The 12532-nt window shown below is 45.1% G+C and overlaps 1 protein-coding gene across 4 annotated transcripts in view; it reads left to right on the forward strand.

The window, feature by feature from the left end:
• LOC106598556 (F-actin-uncapping protein LRRC16A) overlaps positions 1–12532 on the forward strand; it is a 286920-nt gene that overhangs the window by 235854 nt on the left and 38534 nt on the right. For all 4 annotated transcript variants that reach the window (XM_082975967.1, XM_082975965.1, XM_082975966.1 and 1 more), the window contains exons 23-27: positions 1107–1200; positions 2311–2409; positions 4170–4298; positions 5258–5389; positions 11473–11648. In XM_082975967.1, the coding sequence (XP_082832093.1) occupies positions 1107–1200; positions 2311–2409; positions 4170–4298; positions 5258–5389; positions 11473–11648 (630 nt within the window). The remainder of the gene's footprint in view (positions 1–1106; positions 1201–2310; positions 2410–4169; positions 4299–5257; positions 5390–11472; positions 11649–12532) is intronic.

Raw genomic sequence — 12532 nt, forward strand, 5'->3', positions numbered from 1 at the left:
TGCTAAAAGAATCACATTAGTTGAATCAGATACTGTATGCATTATAATGCTAAAATAATCACATTAGTTGAATCAGATACTGTATACATTATAATGCTAAAAGAATCACATTAGTTGAATCAGATACTGTATACATTATAATGCTAAAATAATCACATTAGTTGAATCAGATACTGTATGCATTATAATGCTAACAGGTAGTATCACATTAGTTGAATCAGATACTGTATACATTATAATGCTAAAAGAATCACATTAGTTGAATCAGATACTGTATGCATTATAATGCTAACAGGTAGAATCACATTAGTTGAATCAGATACTGTATGCATTATAATGCTAACAGGTAGAATCACATTAGTTGAATCAGATACTGTATGCATTATAATGCTAACAGGTAGAATCACATTAGTTGAATCAGATACTGTATACATTATAATGCTAAAAGAATCACATTAGTTGAATCAGATACTGTATGCATTATAATGCTAACAGGTAGAATCACATTAGTTGAATCAGATACTGTATGCATTATAATGCTAAAAGAATCACATTAGTTGAATCAGATACTGTATGCATTATAATGCTAACAGGTAGAATCACATTAGTTGAATCAGATACTGTATGCATTATAATGCTAAAAGAATCACATTAGTTGAATCAGATACTGTATGCATTATAATGCTAAAAGAATCACATTAGTTGAATCAGATACTGTATGCATTATAATGCTAAAAGAATCACATTAGTTGAATCAGATACTGTATGCGTTATAATGCTAAAAGAATCACATTAGTTGAATCAGATACTGTATGCATTATAATGCTAAAAGAATCACATTAGTTGAATCAGATACTGTATACATTATAATGTTAGAACCTATACTGCCACATTATAATAGTCAGGAATATTACAATAGTTCATGACTGGCTGTTAAACCAATTCAGATTTCTATAACTAATCGGGTCATAATATCTGTTTAAATATGAATACAGCAATCAAATATGAATGACAATATATGGTTAAATATGACTGTAATGAATAAATACATTATACTATGTGTTTAAACTATGCTACATTTATGAGACTGTCCATCTCCTTGACAGAAACTTCACCATCCGGTTCATGCCTATCCCCATCATCGATGCGTCTCAGGCTCTCAAAGCCAGCCCAGAGAAGACTGAGGACGCCCTGCTCAAGGTGAGTCAGGCTCTCAAAGCCAGCCCAGAGAAGACTGAGGACGCCCTGCTCAAGGTGAGTCAGGCTCTCAAAGCCAGCCCAGAGAAGACTGAGGACGCCCTGCTCAAGGTGAGTCAGGCTCTCAAAGCCAGCCCAGAGAAGACTGAGGACGCCCTGCTCAAGGTGAGTCAGGCTCTCAAAGCCAGCCCAGAGAAGACTGAGGACGCCCTGCTCAAGGTGAGTCAGGCTCTCAAAGCCAGCCCAGAGAAGACTGAGGACGCCCTGCTCAAGGTGAGTCAGGCTCTCAAAGCCAGCCCAGAGAAGACTGAGGACGCCCTGCTCAAGGTGAGTCAGGCTCTCAAAGCCAGCCCAGAGAAGACTGAGGACGCCCTGCTCAAGGTGAGTCAGGCTCTTAAAACCCAGAGAAGACTGAAGGTGAATCAGGCTCTTAAAACCCAGAGAAGACTGAAGGTGAGTCAGGCCCTTAAAACCCAGAGAAGACTCAAGGTGAGTCAGGCTCTTAAAACCCAGAGAAGACTGAAGGTGAGTCAGGCTCTTAAAACCCAGAGAAGACTGAAGGTGAGTCAGGCTCTTAAAACCCAGAGAAGACTGAAGGTGAGTCAGGCTCTTAAAACCCAGAGAAGACTGAAGGTGAGTCAGGCTCTTAAAACCCAGAGAAGACTGAAGGTGAATCAGGCTCTTAAAACCCAGAGAAGACTGAAGGTGAGTCAGGCTCTTAAAACCCAGAGAAGACTGAAGGTGAGTCAGGCTCTTAAAACCCAGAGAAGACTGAAGGTGAGTCAGGCTCTTAAAACCCAGAGAAGACTGAAGGTGAGTCAGGCTCTTAAAACCCAGAGAAGACTGAAGGTGAGTCAGGCTCTTAAAACCCAGAGAAGACTGAAGGTGAGTCAGGCTCTTAAAACCTCTGAGGACCTGGTTGAACCATGGTTGAACTATCAATCAATATCGTTATTTTTCCATTTGGGATTTATTGTGTAGTCTGGGTACAAAAACAATTCTAACATATATATTCACCTAACACACAAATACAATGAGTTACAACCATTTTGCTTCTTGGATATCATTGCTATGACAAATGGCTGACAGAGTAATGCTCTCTGCTCTCGTCAGATTGAGAACTACCTGTTCCGGAACCATGAGACTCGTCAATACCTCCAGGAGCAGGCCTACCGCCTCCAACAGGGGATCGTTACCACCACCACTCAACAGGTGACACACGCACAACAGTATTTAAAAATACAGTACCATCTAAATACAGCTGCAGAGGTAAAACCGGGGTCAGCAGCACAGGGGTCAGCAGCACAGGGGTCAGCGACACGTGGGTCAGCGACACGGGGGTCAGCAACACGGGGGGCGGGAACACGGGGGGCGGGAACACGGGGGTCAGCGACACGGGGATCAGCAACACGGGGGGTGGGAACACGGGGGTCAGCAACACGGGGGTCAGCAACACGGGGGTCAGCAACACAGGGGTCAGCAACACGGGGGTCAGCAACACGGGGGTCAGCAACACAGGGGTCCTAGCTCGACTTGATTTAGTTGAGTTATTGAGCGTAGCATTGTGTTTAATCACCGCACTAACAGCCTGTAATCTCCCTCCTGTGAAACTGTGAAACCACTGGTTAACACTGAGGTCCCTCCTGTGAAACTGTCTCCCCTGACCACTGGTTAACACTGAGGTCCCTCCTGTGAAACTGTCTATCCTGACCACTGGTTAACACTGAGGTCCCTCCTGTGAAACTGTCTCCCCTGACCACTGGTTAACACTGAGGTCACTTGTGGGAGCAGGGGACAGGCTAACTGTTTTGATTGTGTGGCAGCAGCATGTTGTGGGGGTGCTTTGCTGCAGGAGGGACTGGTGCACTTCACAAAATAGATGGCATCATGAGGAAGGAAAATTATGTGGATATATTGACGCAACATCTCTAGACATCAGTCAGGAAGTTAAAGCTTGGTCGCAAATGGGTCTTCCAAATGGACAATGACCCCAAGCAAACTTCCAAAGTTGTGGCAAAATGGCTTAAGGACAACAAAGTCAAGGTATTGGAGTGGCCATCACAAAGCCCTGACCTCACCCTATAGAACATTTGTGGGAAGAACTGAAAAAGCGTGTGCGAGCAAGGAGGCCTACAAACCTGACTCGGTTACTATGTGAGACACGATGCTTAGGCATTTAACGGTGAACATGAGACACGATTCTTAGTGATTCATTTCATGGTGTAGATGAGACACGATTCTTAGTGATTCATTTCATGGTGAAGATGAGACACGATTCTTAGTGATTCATTTCATGGTGAAGATGAGACACGATTCTTAGTGATTCATTTCATGGTGAAGATGAGACACGATTCTTAGTGATTCATTTCATGGTGAAGATGAGACACGATTCTTAGTGATTCATTTCATGGTGAAGATGAGACACAGTGCTTAGTGATTCATTTCATGGTGAAGATGAGACACAGTGCTTAGTGATTCATTTCATGGTGAAGATGAGACACAGTGCTTAGTGATTCATTTCATGGTGAAGATGAGACACAGTGCTTAGTGATTCATTTCATGGTTAAGATGAGACACAGTGCTTAGTGATTCATTTCATGGTTAAGATGAGACACAGTGCTTAGTGATTCATTTCATGGTTAAGATGAGACACAGTGCTTAGTGATTCATTTCATGGTGAAGATGAGACACAGTGCTTAGTGATTCATTTCATGGTTAAGATGAGACACGATTCTTAGTGATTCATTTCATGGTGAAGATGTGTGACGGTTTGTATTTCCTGTAATTTGAGAGGAGCGTAAAGAGATTGTATTGGCATCTGAAGATGATTCAAGTTTCTCCTCAAGATGCTCTGAAGTCCTGTCTACTATTCCTCTCAGATTGTCTTCCATCTTGAGTTAAGGGTTTCACTGCTAGACAGAACTGCTTTGTTCCTGTCTCACACTCTTCTTCTTCTTGTTGTTGTTCTTCAGATGATTGACAGGATCTGTGTGAAAGTCCAGGACCATCTCAACTCCCTGAGGAACTCAGAGACAGACGGGATCTCAGACGACGTCAAGACGGCTGAAAACCTGATGAAGGATGCCAGGAACTCCAAAACGGTGACTGGTCATTTAGTTAAGATCTAACCCATAATCCAACATTGAACATTCTGCACACTAAGATAGAATCCCCTAACAGTTTAAATGTTACAACCCCATTTCTAACCCTTTCCTCCTCTCCTCCTCCTGTCCTCTCCTCCTCCTGTCCTCTCCTCCTCCTCCTCCTCCTCCTGTCCTCTCCTCTTCCTGTCCTCTCCTCTTCCTGTCCTCTCCTCCTCCTCCTCCTCCTCCTCCTCCTGTCCTCTCCTCTTCCTGTCCTCTCCTCCTCATCCTCCTCTCCTCCTCCTCCTGTCCTCTCCTCTTCCTGTCCTCTCCTCCTCCTCCTCCTCTCCACCTCCTGTCCTCCTCTCCTCCTGTCCTCTCCTCCTCCTCCTCTCCACCTCCTGTCCTCCTCTCCTCCTGTCCTCTCCTCCTCCTCCTCTCCCCTCCTGTCCTCCTCTCCTCCTCCTGTCCTCTCCTCCTGTCGTCTCCTCCTCTCCACCTCCTGTCCTGTCCTCTCCTGCTCCTGTCCTCTCCTCTTCCTGTCCTCTCCTCCTCCTCCTCCTGTCCTCTTCCTGTCCTCTCCTCCTCCTGTCCTCTCCTCTTCCTGTCCTCTCCTCCTCATCCTCCTCTCCTCCTCCTCCTGTCCTCTCCTCTTCCTGTCCTCTCCTCCTCCTCCTCCTCTCCACCTCCTGTCCTCCTCTCCTCCTGTCCTCTCCTCCTCCTCCTCTCCCCTCCTGTCCTCCTCTCCTCCTCCTGTCCTCTCCTCCTGTCGTCTCCTCCTCTCCACCTCCTGTCCTGTCCTCTCCTGCTCCTGTCCTCTCCTCTTCCTGTCCTCTCCTCCTCCTCCTCCTGTCCTCTCCTCTTCCTGTTCTCTCCTCCTCTGCCCTCCTCTCCTCCTCCTCTCCTTCTCCTGTCCTCTCCTCCTCTCCACCTCCTGTCCTGTCCTCTCCTCCTGCTCTCTACTCTCCTCCCCCCAGCTGCTTCCTAACCTGTACCACCTGGGAGCAGCGTCCAGAGAAGAGGTCAACGGTCAGTCAGTAGGACCCATCCAGGAGAAACTGGAGTCCATGGCTGGAGAGGTGGCCAGGGTCATGGATGAACAGCTACAGGTAGGGGCCATGGTTTTAAACAGGCACAAAAAGTCAAGGAAGTAAATGTTTGAAGAGAACTGATGATGGTTGTTTTAAAAATGTTGATTAGGGGTCTCCCAAGTAGCGCAGCGGTCTAACACACTGCCTCGCAGAGCTAGAGGCGTCACTACAGACCCTGGTTCAGCGGTCTAACACACTGCCTCGCAGTGCTAGAGGCGTCACTACAGACCCGGGTTTCAGCGGTCTAACACACTGCCTCGCAGAGCTAGAGGCGTCACTACAGACCCTGGTTCAGCGGTCTAACACACTGCCTCGCAGTGCTAGAGGCGTCACTACAGACCCGGGTTCAGCGGTCTAACACACCGCCTCGCAGAGCTAGAGGCGTCACTACAGACCCTGGTTCAGCGGTCTAACACACTGCCTCGCAGAGCTAGAGGCGTCACTACAGACCCGGGTTCCATCCTGGGCTGTATCACAACCGGCCGTGATCGGGAGTCCCATAGTGCGGCACATGCGGCTAGCTTCCGGGTTAAGAGGGCGGGTGTTAAGAAGCATGGTTTGGCGGGTCATTAGAGGACGCATGACTCGACCTTCGCCTCCCGAGCCCGTTGGGGAGTTGCAGCGATGAGACCAGATCGACATTGGGGCGAACAAGGGGGTAAAATAAAAAACAATAAATGAGACTAGAATATGCTGCCACGATACTGCTCTGAACAGGTTCCATCTCCAGAAATGTGTATATTTCAAAAGAGCAGGGTTCTGACATCCTAAAAGACAGTTTGACAAGAGTGGATGTTATTGGTATGGGCAGCAGTATGTTCTTGGCAGGTAGGCAGACATCCTCGTCTCGTCTCTCTCTGCCCTCCAGACCCCCCCCCCCCCCCCCCGAAGCTGGACTGTAATAAATATGCTCAGAACTCCCAGGCCTTAATGCTGTGGTGGTGGTTGTTGTCAGCAGAGGAGCTGTTTCCCTCAGCCTGTAATCAGAGCAGAGAGAAGGACTTCTGTGAGGGAGCCTGATACACACACACACACAGACACACACACACACACACACACAGACACACACACACACACACAAACACACATACTGTACAGACACAGACACAGACACGCACACTGACCACTGAAGTGGTCGTAACCTGAGGGTTAATGACATGTTGTTAATCTGGGTATCCATCCGAGAGGAGATTGGGCCATACTTTAATTATAGTGTTAATTCAGTGGTTTACTTCCTACCACGAGGCAGAGGAGATAACTGTTATGTCCCAATTGGTACCCTATTCACTATATATAGTGCACTACTTTTGACCAGGGCCATATGGGCCCTGCAGGACACTATACAGGGAATAGGGTGCCATACGGGCCCTAGTCAAAAGTAGTGCACCAAATAGGGAATAGGGTGTCATGTGGAACACAACAAACTAGTTTCCAGTTATCAGTAGGTCAGATGAATGGATCTGTGTTGGTGCTAGATGTTAGATTTCTCCTCCAGACAGAGAAGCTGTAATGGAACTAGGGGTTTATCAGACTGTGTTTATTACACTGGGAGTTGTAGACTTTCCTCGTTTTAAAACCATAACGCTTTAAGTACTAGCAACCATATCCACTAGCTACCACATCTACTAGCAACCATATCCACTAGCTACCACATCTACTAGCAACCATATCCACTAGCAACCATATCCACTAGCTACCATATCCACTAGCAACCATATCCACTAGCAACCATATCTACTAGCAACCATATCCACTAGCTACCATATTTACTAGCAACCATATCCACTAGCAACCATATCCACTAGCAACCATATCCACTAGCTACCACATCTACTAGCAACCATATCCACTAGCAACCATATCCACTAGCTACCATATCCACTAGCAACCATATCCACTAGCAACCATATCCACTAGCAACCATATATACTAGCTACCATATATACTAGCAACCATATCCACTAGCTACCATATCCACTAGCTACCATATCCACTAGCAACCATATCTACTAGCAACCATATCTACTAGCAACCACATCTACTAGCAACCATATCCACTAGCAACCATATCCACTAGTTACCATATATACTAGCAACCATATCCACTAGCTACCATATCTACTAGCAACCATATCCACTAGCAACCATATCTACTAGCAACCATATCTACTAGCAACCACATCTACTAGCAACCACATCTACTAGCAACCATATCCACTAGCTACCATGTCCACTAGCAACCATATCCACTAGCAACCATATCCACTAGCAACCATATTCACGAGCAACTATATCCACTACCAACCATATCCACTAGCAACCATATCTACTAGCAACCATATTCACTAGCAACCATATCTACTAGCAACCATATCCACGAGCAACCATATCCACTAGTTACCATATACTAGCAACCATATACACTAGCAACCATATCCACTAGCAACCATATCCACTAGCAACCATATTTTCTAGCAACCATATCCACTAGCAACCATATCCACTAGCAACCATATCTACTAGCAACCATATCCACCAGCAACCATATTCACTAGCAACCATATCCACTAGCAACCATACACTAGCAACCATATCCACTAGCTACCATATACTAGCTACCATATCCACTAGCTACCATATCCACTAGCTACCATATCCACTAGTTACCATATCAACTAGCAACCATATCCTCTAGCAACCATATCCACTAGCTACCATATCCACTAGCTACCATATCCACTAGCTACCATATCCACTAGCAACCATATCCACTAGCAACCATATTTACTAGCAACCATATCTACTAGCAACCACATCTACTAGCAACCACATCTACTAGCAACCACATCCACTAGCTACCACGTCCACTAGCAACCATGTGTACTAGCAACCATATCCACTAGCAACCATATCTACTAGCAACCAATTCACTAGCAACCATATCCACTAGCAACCATATCTACTAGCAACCATAAACACTAGCAACCATTCTACTAGCAACCATATCCACTAGTTACCATATCCACTAGCAACCATATCCACTAGCAACCATATCCACTAGTTACCATATCCACTAGCAACCATATCCACTAGCACCATATCCACTAGCAACCATATCTACTAGCAACCATATCCACTAGCAACCATATCCACTAGCAACCATATCCACCAGCAACCATATTCACTAGCAACCATATCCACTAGCAACCATACACTAGCAACCATATCTACTAGCAACCATATCCACTAGCAACCATATCCACTAGCTACCATATCCACTAGCCACCATATCCACTAGCTACCATATCCACTAGTTACCATATCCACTAGTTACCATATCCACTAGTTACATATCCACTAGCACCACACACTAGCAACCATACACTAGCAACCATATCTACTAGCAACCATATACACTAGCAACCATATATACTAGCAACCACATCTACTAGCAACCATATCCACTAGCAACCATATCCACTAGTTACCAATATACTAGCAACCATATCCACTAGCTACCATATCCATTCGCAACCATATCAACTAGCAACCATACTACTAGCAACCACATCTACTAGCAACCACATCTACTAGCAACCATATCCACTAGCAACCATATCCACTAGCAACCATATCCACTAGCAACCATATCTACTAGCAACCATATCCACTAGCAACCATATCTACTAGCAACCAATCTACTAGCAACCACACACTAGCACCATATCTACTAGCAACCATATCCACTAGCAACCATATCCACTAGTTACCATATACTAGCAACCATATACACTAGCAACCATATACACTAGTTACCATATCCACTAGCAACCATATTTTCTAGCAACCATATCCACAAGCAACCTATATCCACTAGCAACCATATCCACTAGCAACCATATCCACTAGCAACCATATCCACCAGCAACCATATCCACCAGCAACCATATCCACTAGCAACCATACAATAGCAACCATATCCACTAGCTACCATATACTAGCTACCATATCCACTAGCAACCATATCCACCAGCAACCATATTCACTAGCAACCATATCCACTAGCAACCATACACTAGCAACCATATCCACTAGCAACCATATCCACTAGCAACCATATCCACTAGCTACCATATCCACTAGCCACCATATCCACTAGCTACCATATCCACTAGTTACCATATCCACTAGTTACCATACCACTAGCAACCATACACTAGCAACCATACACTAGCAACCATATCTACTAGCAACCATATACACTAGCAACCATATATACTAGCAACCATATCCACTAGCAACCATATCCACTAGCAACCATATCCACTAGCTACCATATATACTAGCTACCATATCCACTAGCTACCATATCCACTAGTTACCATATATACTAGCTACCATATCCACTAGCTACCATATCCACTAGCAACCGTATCCGCTAGCAACCATATCCACTAGCAACCCCACACTAGCAACCATATCCACTAGCAACCATATCCGCTAGCAACCATATCCACTAGCAACCCCACACTAGCAACCATATCCACTAGCAACCATATCCACTAGCTACCATATCCACTAGCAACCATATCCACTAGCAACCATATCCACTAGCTACCATATCCACTAGCTACCATATCTCACTAGCAACCATATCCACTAGCAACCATATCCACTAGCAACCATATCCTGACCTTAAGGGTGATCTAAAGATGTTGTAATCATTCTAGTGGTTGAGCTGTATGACATCATTTCAGAGATTTAAAAATATATCAAAACAACACACTACAAAAGACAATGTGTTTTGAATACTCAGTTGTTCCTGTCATAACCAGCACCTTGTTGTGTTATTTCACTAGTGGTGATCTGTCATAACCAGCACCTTGTTGTGTTATTTCACTAGTGGTGATCTGTCATAACCAGCACCTTGTTGTGTTATTTCACTAGTGGTGATCTGTCATAACCAGCACCTTGTTATGTTATTTCACTAGTGGTGATCTGTCATAACCAGCACCTTGTTATGTTATTTCACTAGTGGTGATCTGTCATAACCAGCACCTTGTTGTGTAATTTCACTAGTGGTGATCTGTCATAACCAGCACCTTGTTGTGTTATTTCACTAGTGGTGATCTGTCATAACCAGCACCTTGTTGTGTAATTTCACTAGTGGTGATCTGTCATAACCAGCACCTTGTTGTGTTATTTCACTAGTGGTGATCTGTCATAACCAGCACCTTGTTATGTTATTTCACTAGTGGTGATCTGTCATAACCAGAACCTTGTTGTGTTATTTCACTAGTGGTGATCTGTCATAACCAGCACCTTGTTGTGTTATTTCACTAGTGGTGATCTGTCATAACCAGCACCTTGTTGTGTAATTTCACTAGTGGTGATCTGTCATAACCAGCACCTTGTTGTGTTATTTCACTAGTGGTGATCTGTCATAACCAGCACCTTGTTGTGTAATTTCACTAGTGGTGATCTGTCATAACCAGCACCTTGTTGTGTTATTTCACTAGTGGTGATCTGTCATAACCAGCACCTTGTTGTGTAATTTCACTAGTGGTGATCTGTCATAACCAGCACCTTGTTGTGTAATTTCACTAGTGGTGATCTGTCATAACCAGCACCTTGTTGTGTAATTTCACTAGTGGTGATCTGTCATAACCAGCACCTTGTTGTGTTATTTCACTAGTGGTGATCTGTCATAACCAGCACCTTGTTGTGTTATTTCACTAGTGGTGATCTGTCATAACCAGCACCTTGTTGTGTTATTTCACTAGTGGTGATCTGTCATAACCAGCACCTTGTTGTGTTATTTCACTAGTGGTGATCTGTCATAACCAGCACCTTGTTGTGTAATTTCACTAGTGGTGATCTGTCATAACCAGCACCTTGTTATGTTATTTCACTAGTGGTGATCTGTCATAACCAGCACCTTGTTGTGTTATTTCACTAGTGGTGATCTGTCATAACCAGCACCTTGTTATGTTATTTCACTAGTGGTGGTGATGATGGCTCTGGTAATCTATTTGATCCCTGTCAGTCTGTGGTGGATGTAGAGATTAGGGAGCCTGATTGTGATGTATTTCCTCCATCAGAGTCTGTTGGAGTCCATGGTGGATGCTGCGGAGGGTCTCTGTCCCCATGTGATGAGGAAGACTAACCTTCGTCAGGACCTGATCAAAGCCAGCACAGCTAAGATGGTGGTCCCCCGTAGCTTCGTCAAGAACACCCTGCTGGAACAGTCTGGAGTCGACATCATCAACAAGATCAGGTGAGACTAGAGTTGATTGATGTGTATACAGTGAGGGAAAAAAGTATTTGATCCCCTGCTGATTTTGTACGTTTGCCCACTGACAAAGAAATGATCAGTCTATAATTTCCTCCTCTTTGTAGATCTTCTCCAAGTCATTAAGGTTTCGAGGCTGACATTTGGCAACTCGAACCTTCAGCTCCCTCCACAGATTTTCTATGAGATTAAGGTCTGGAGACTGGCTAGGCCACTCCAGGACCTTAATGTGCTTCTTCTTGAGCCACTCCTTTGTTGCCTTGGCCGTGTGTTTTGGGTCATTGTCATGCTGGAATACCCATCCACGACCCATTTTCAATGCCCTGGCTGAGGGAAGGAGGTTCTCACCCAAGATTTGACGGTACATGGCCCCGTCCATCGTCCCTTCGATGCGGTGAAGTTATCCTGTCCTCTTAGCAGAAAAACACCCCCAAAGCATAATGTTTCCACCTCCATGTTTGACAGTGGGGATGGTGTTCTTGGGGTCATAGGCAGCATTCCTCCTCCTCCAAACACGGCGAGTTGAGTTGATGCCAAAGAGCTCCATTTTGGTCTCATCTGACCACCACACTTTCACCCAGTTGTCCTCTGAATCATTCAGATGTTCATTGGCAAACTTCAGACGGCATGTATATGTGCTTTCTTGAGCAGGGGGACCTTGCGGGCGCTACAGGATTTCAGTCCTTCACGGCATAGTGTTTTACCAATTGTTTTCTTGGTGACTATGGTCCCAGCTGCCTTGAAATCATTGACAAGATCCTCCCGTGTAGTTCTGGGCTGATTCCTCACCGCTCTCATGATCATTGCAACTCCACGAGGTGAGATCTTGCATGGAGCCCCAGGCCGAGGGAGATTGACAGTTCTTTTGT

This window comes from Salmo salar, chromosome 05 (assembly GCF_965601325.2).
Source record: "Salmo salar chromosome 05, fSalSal1, whole genome shotgun sequence".
Lineage (NCBI taxonomy): Eukaryota > Metazoa > Chordata > Actinopteri > Salmoniformes > Salmonidae > Salmo > Salmo salar.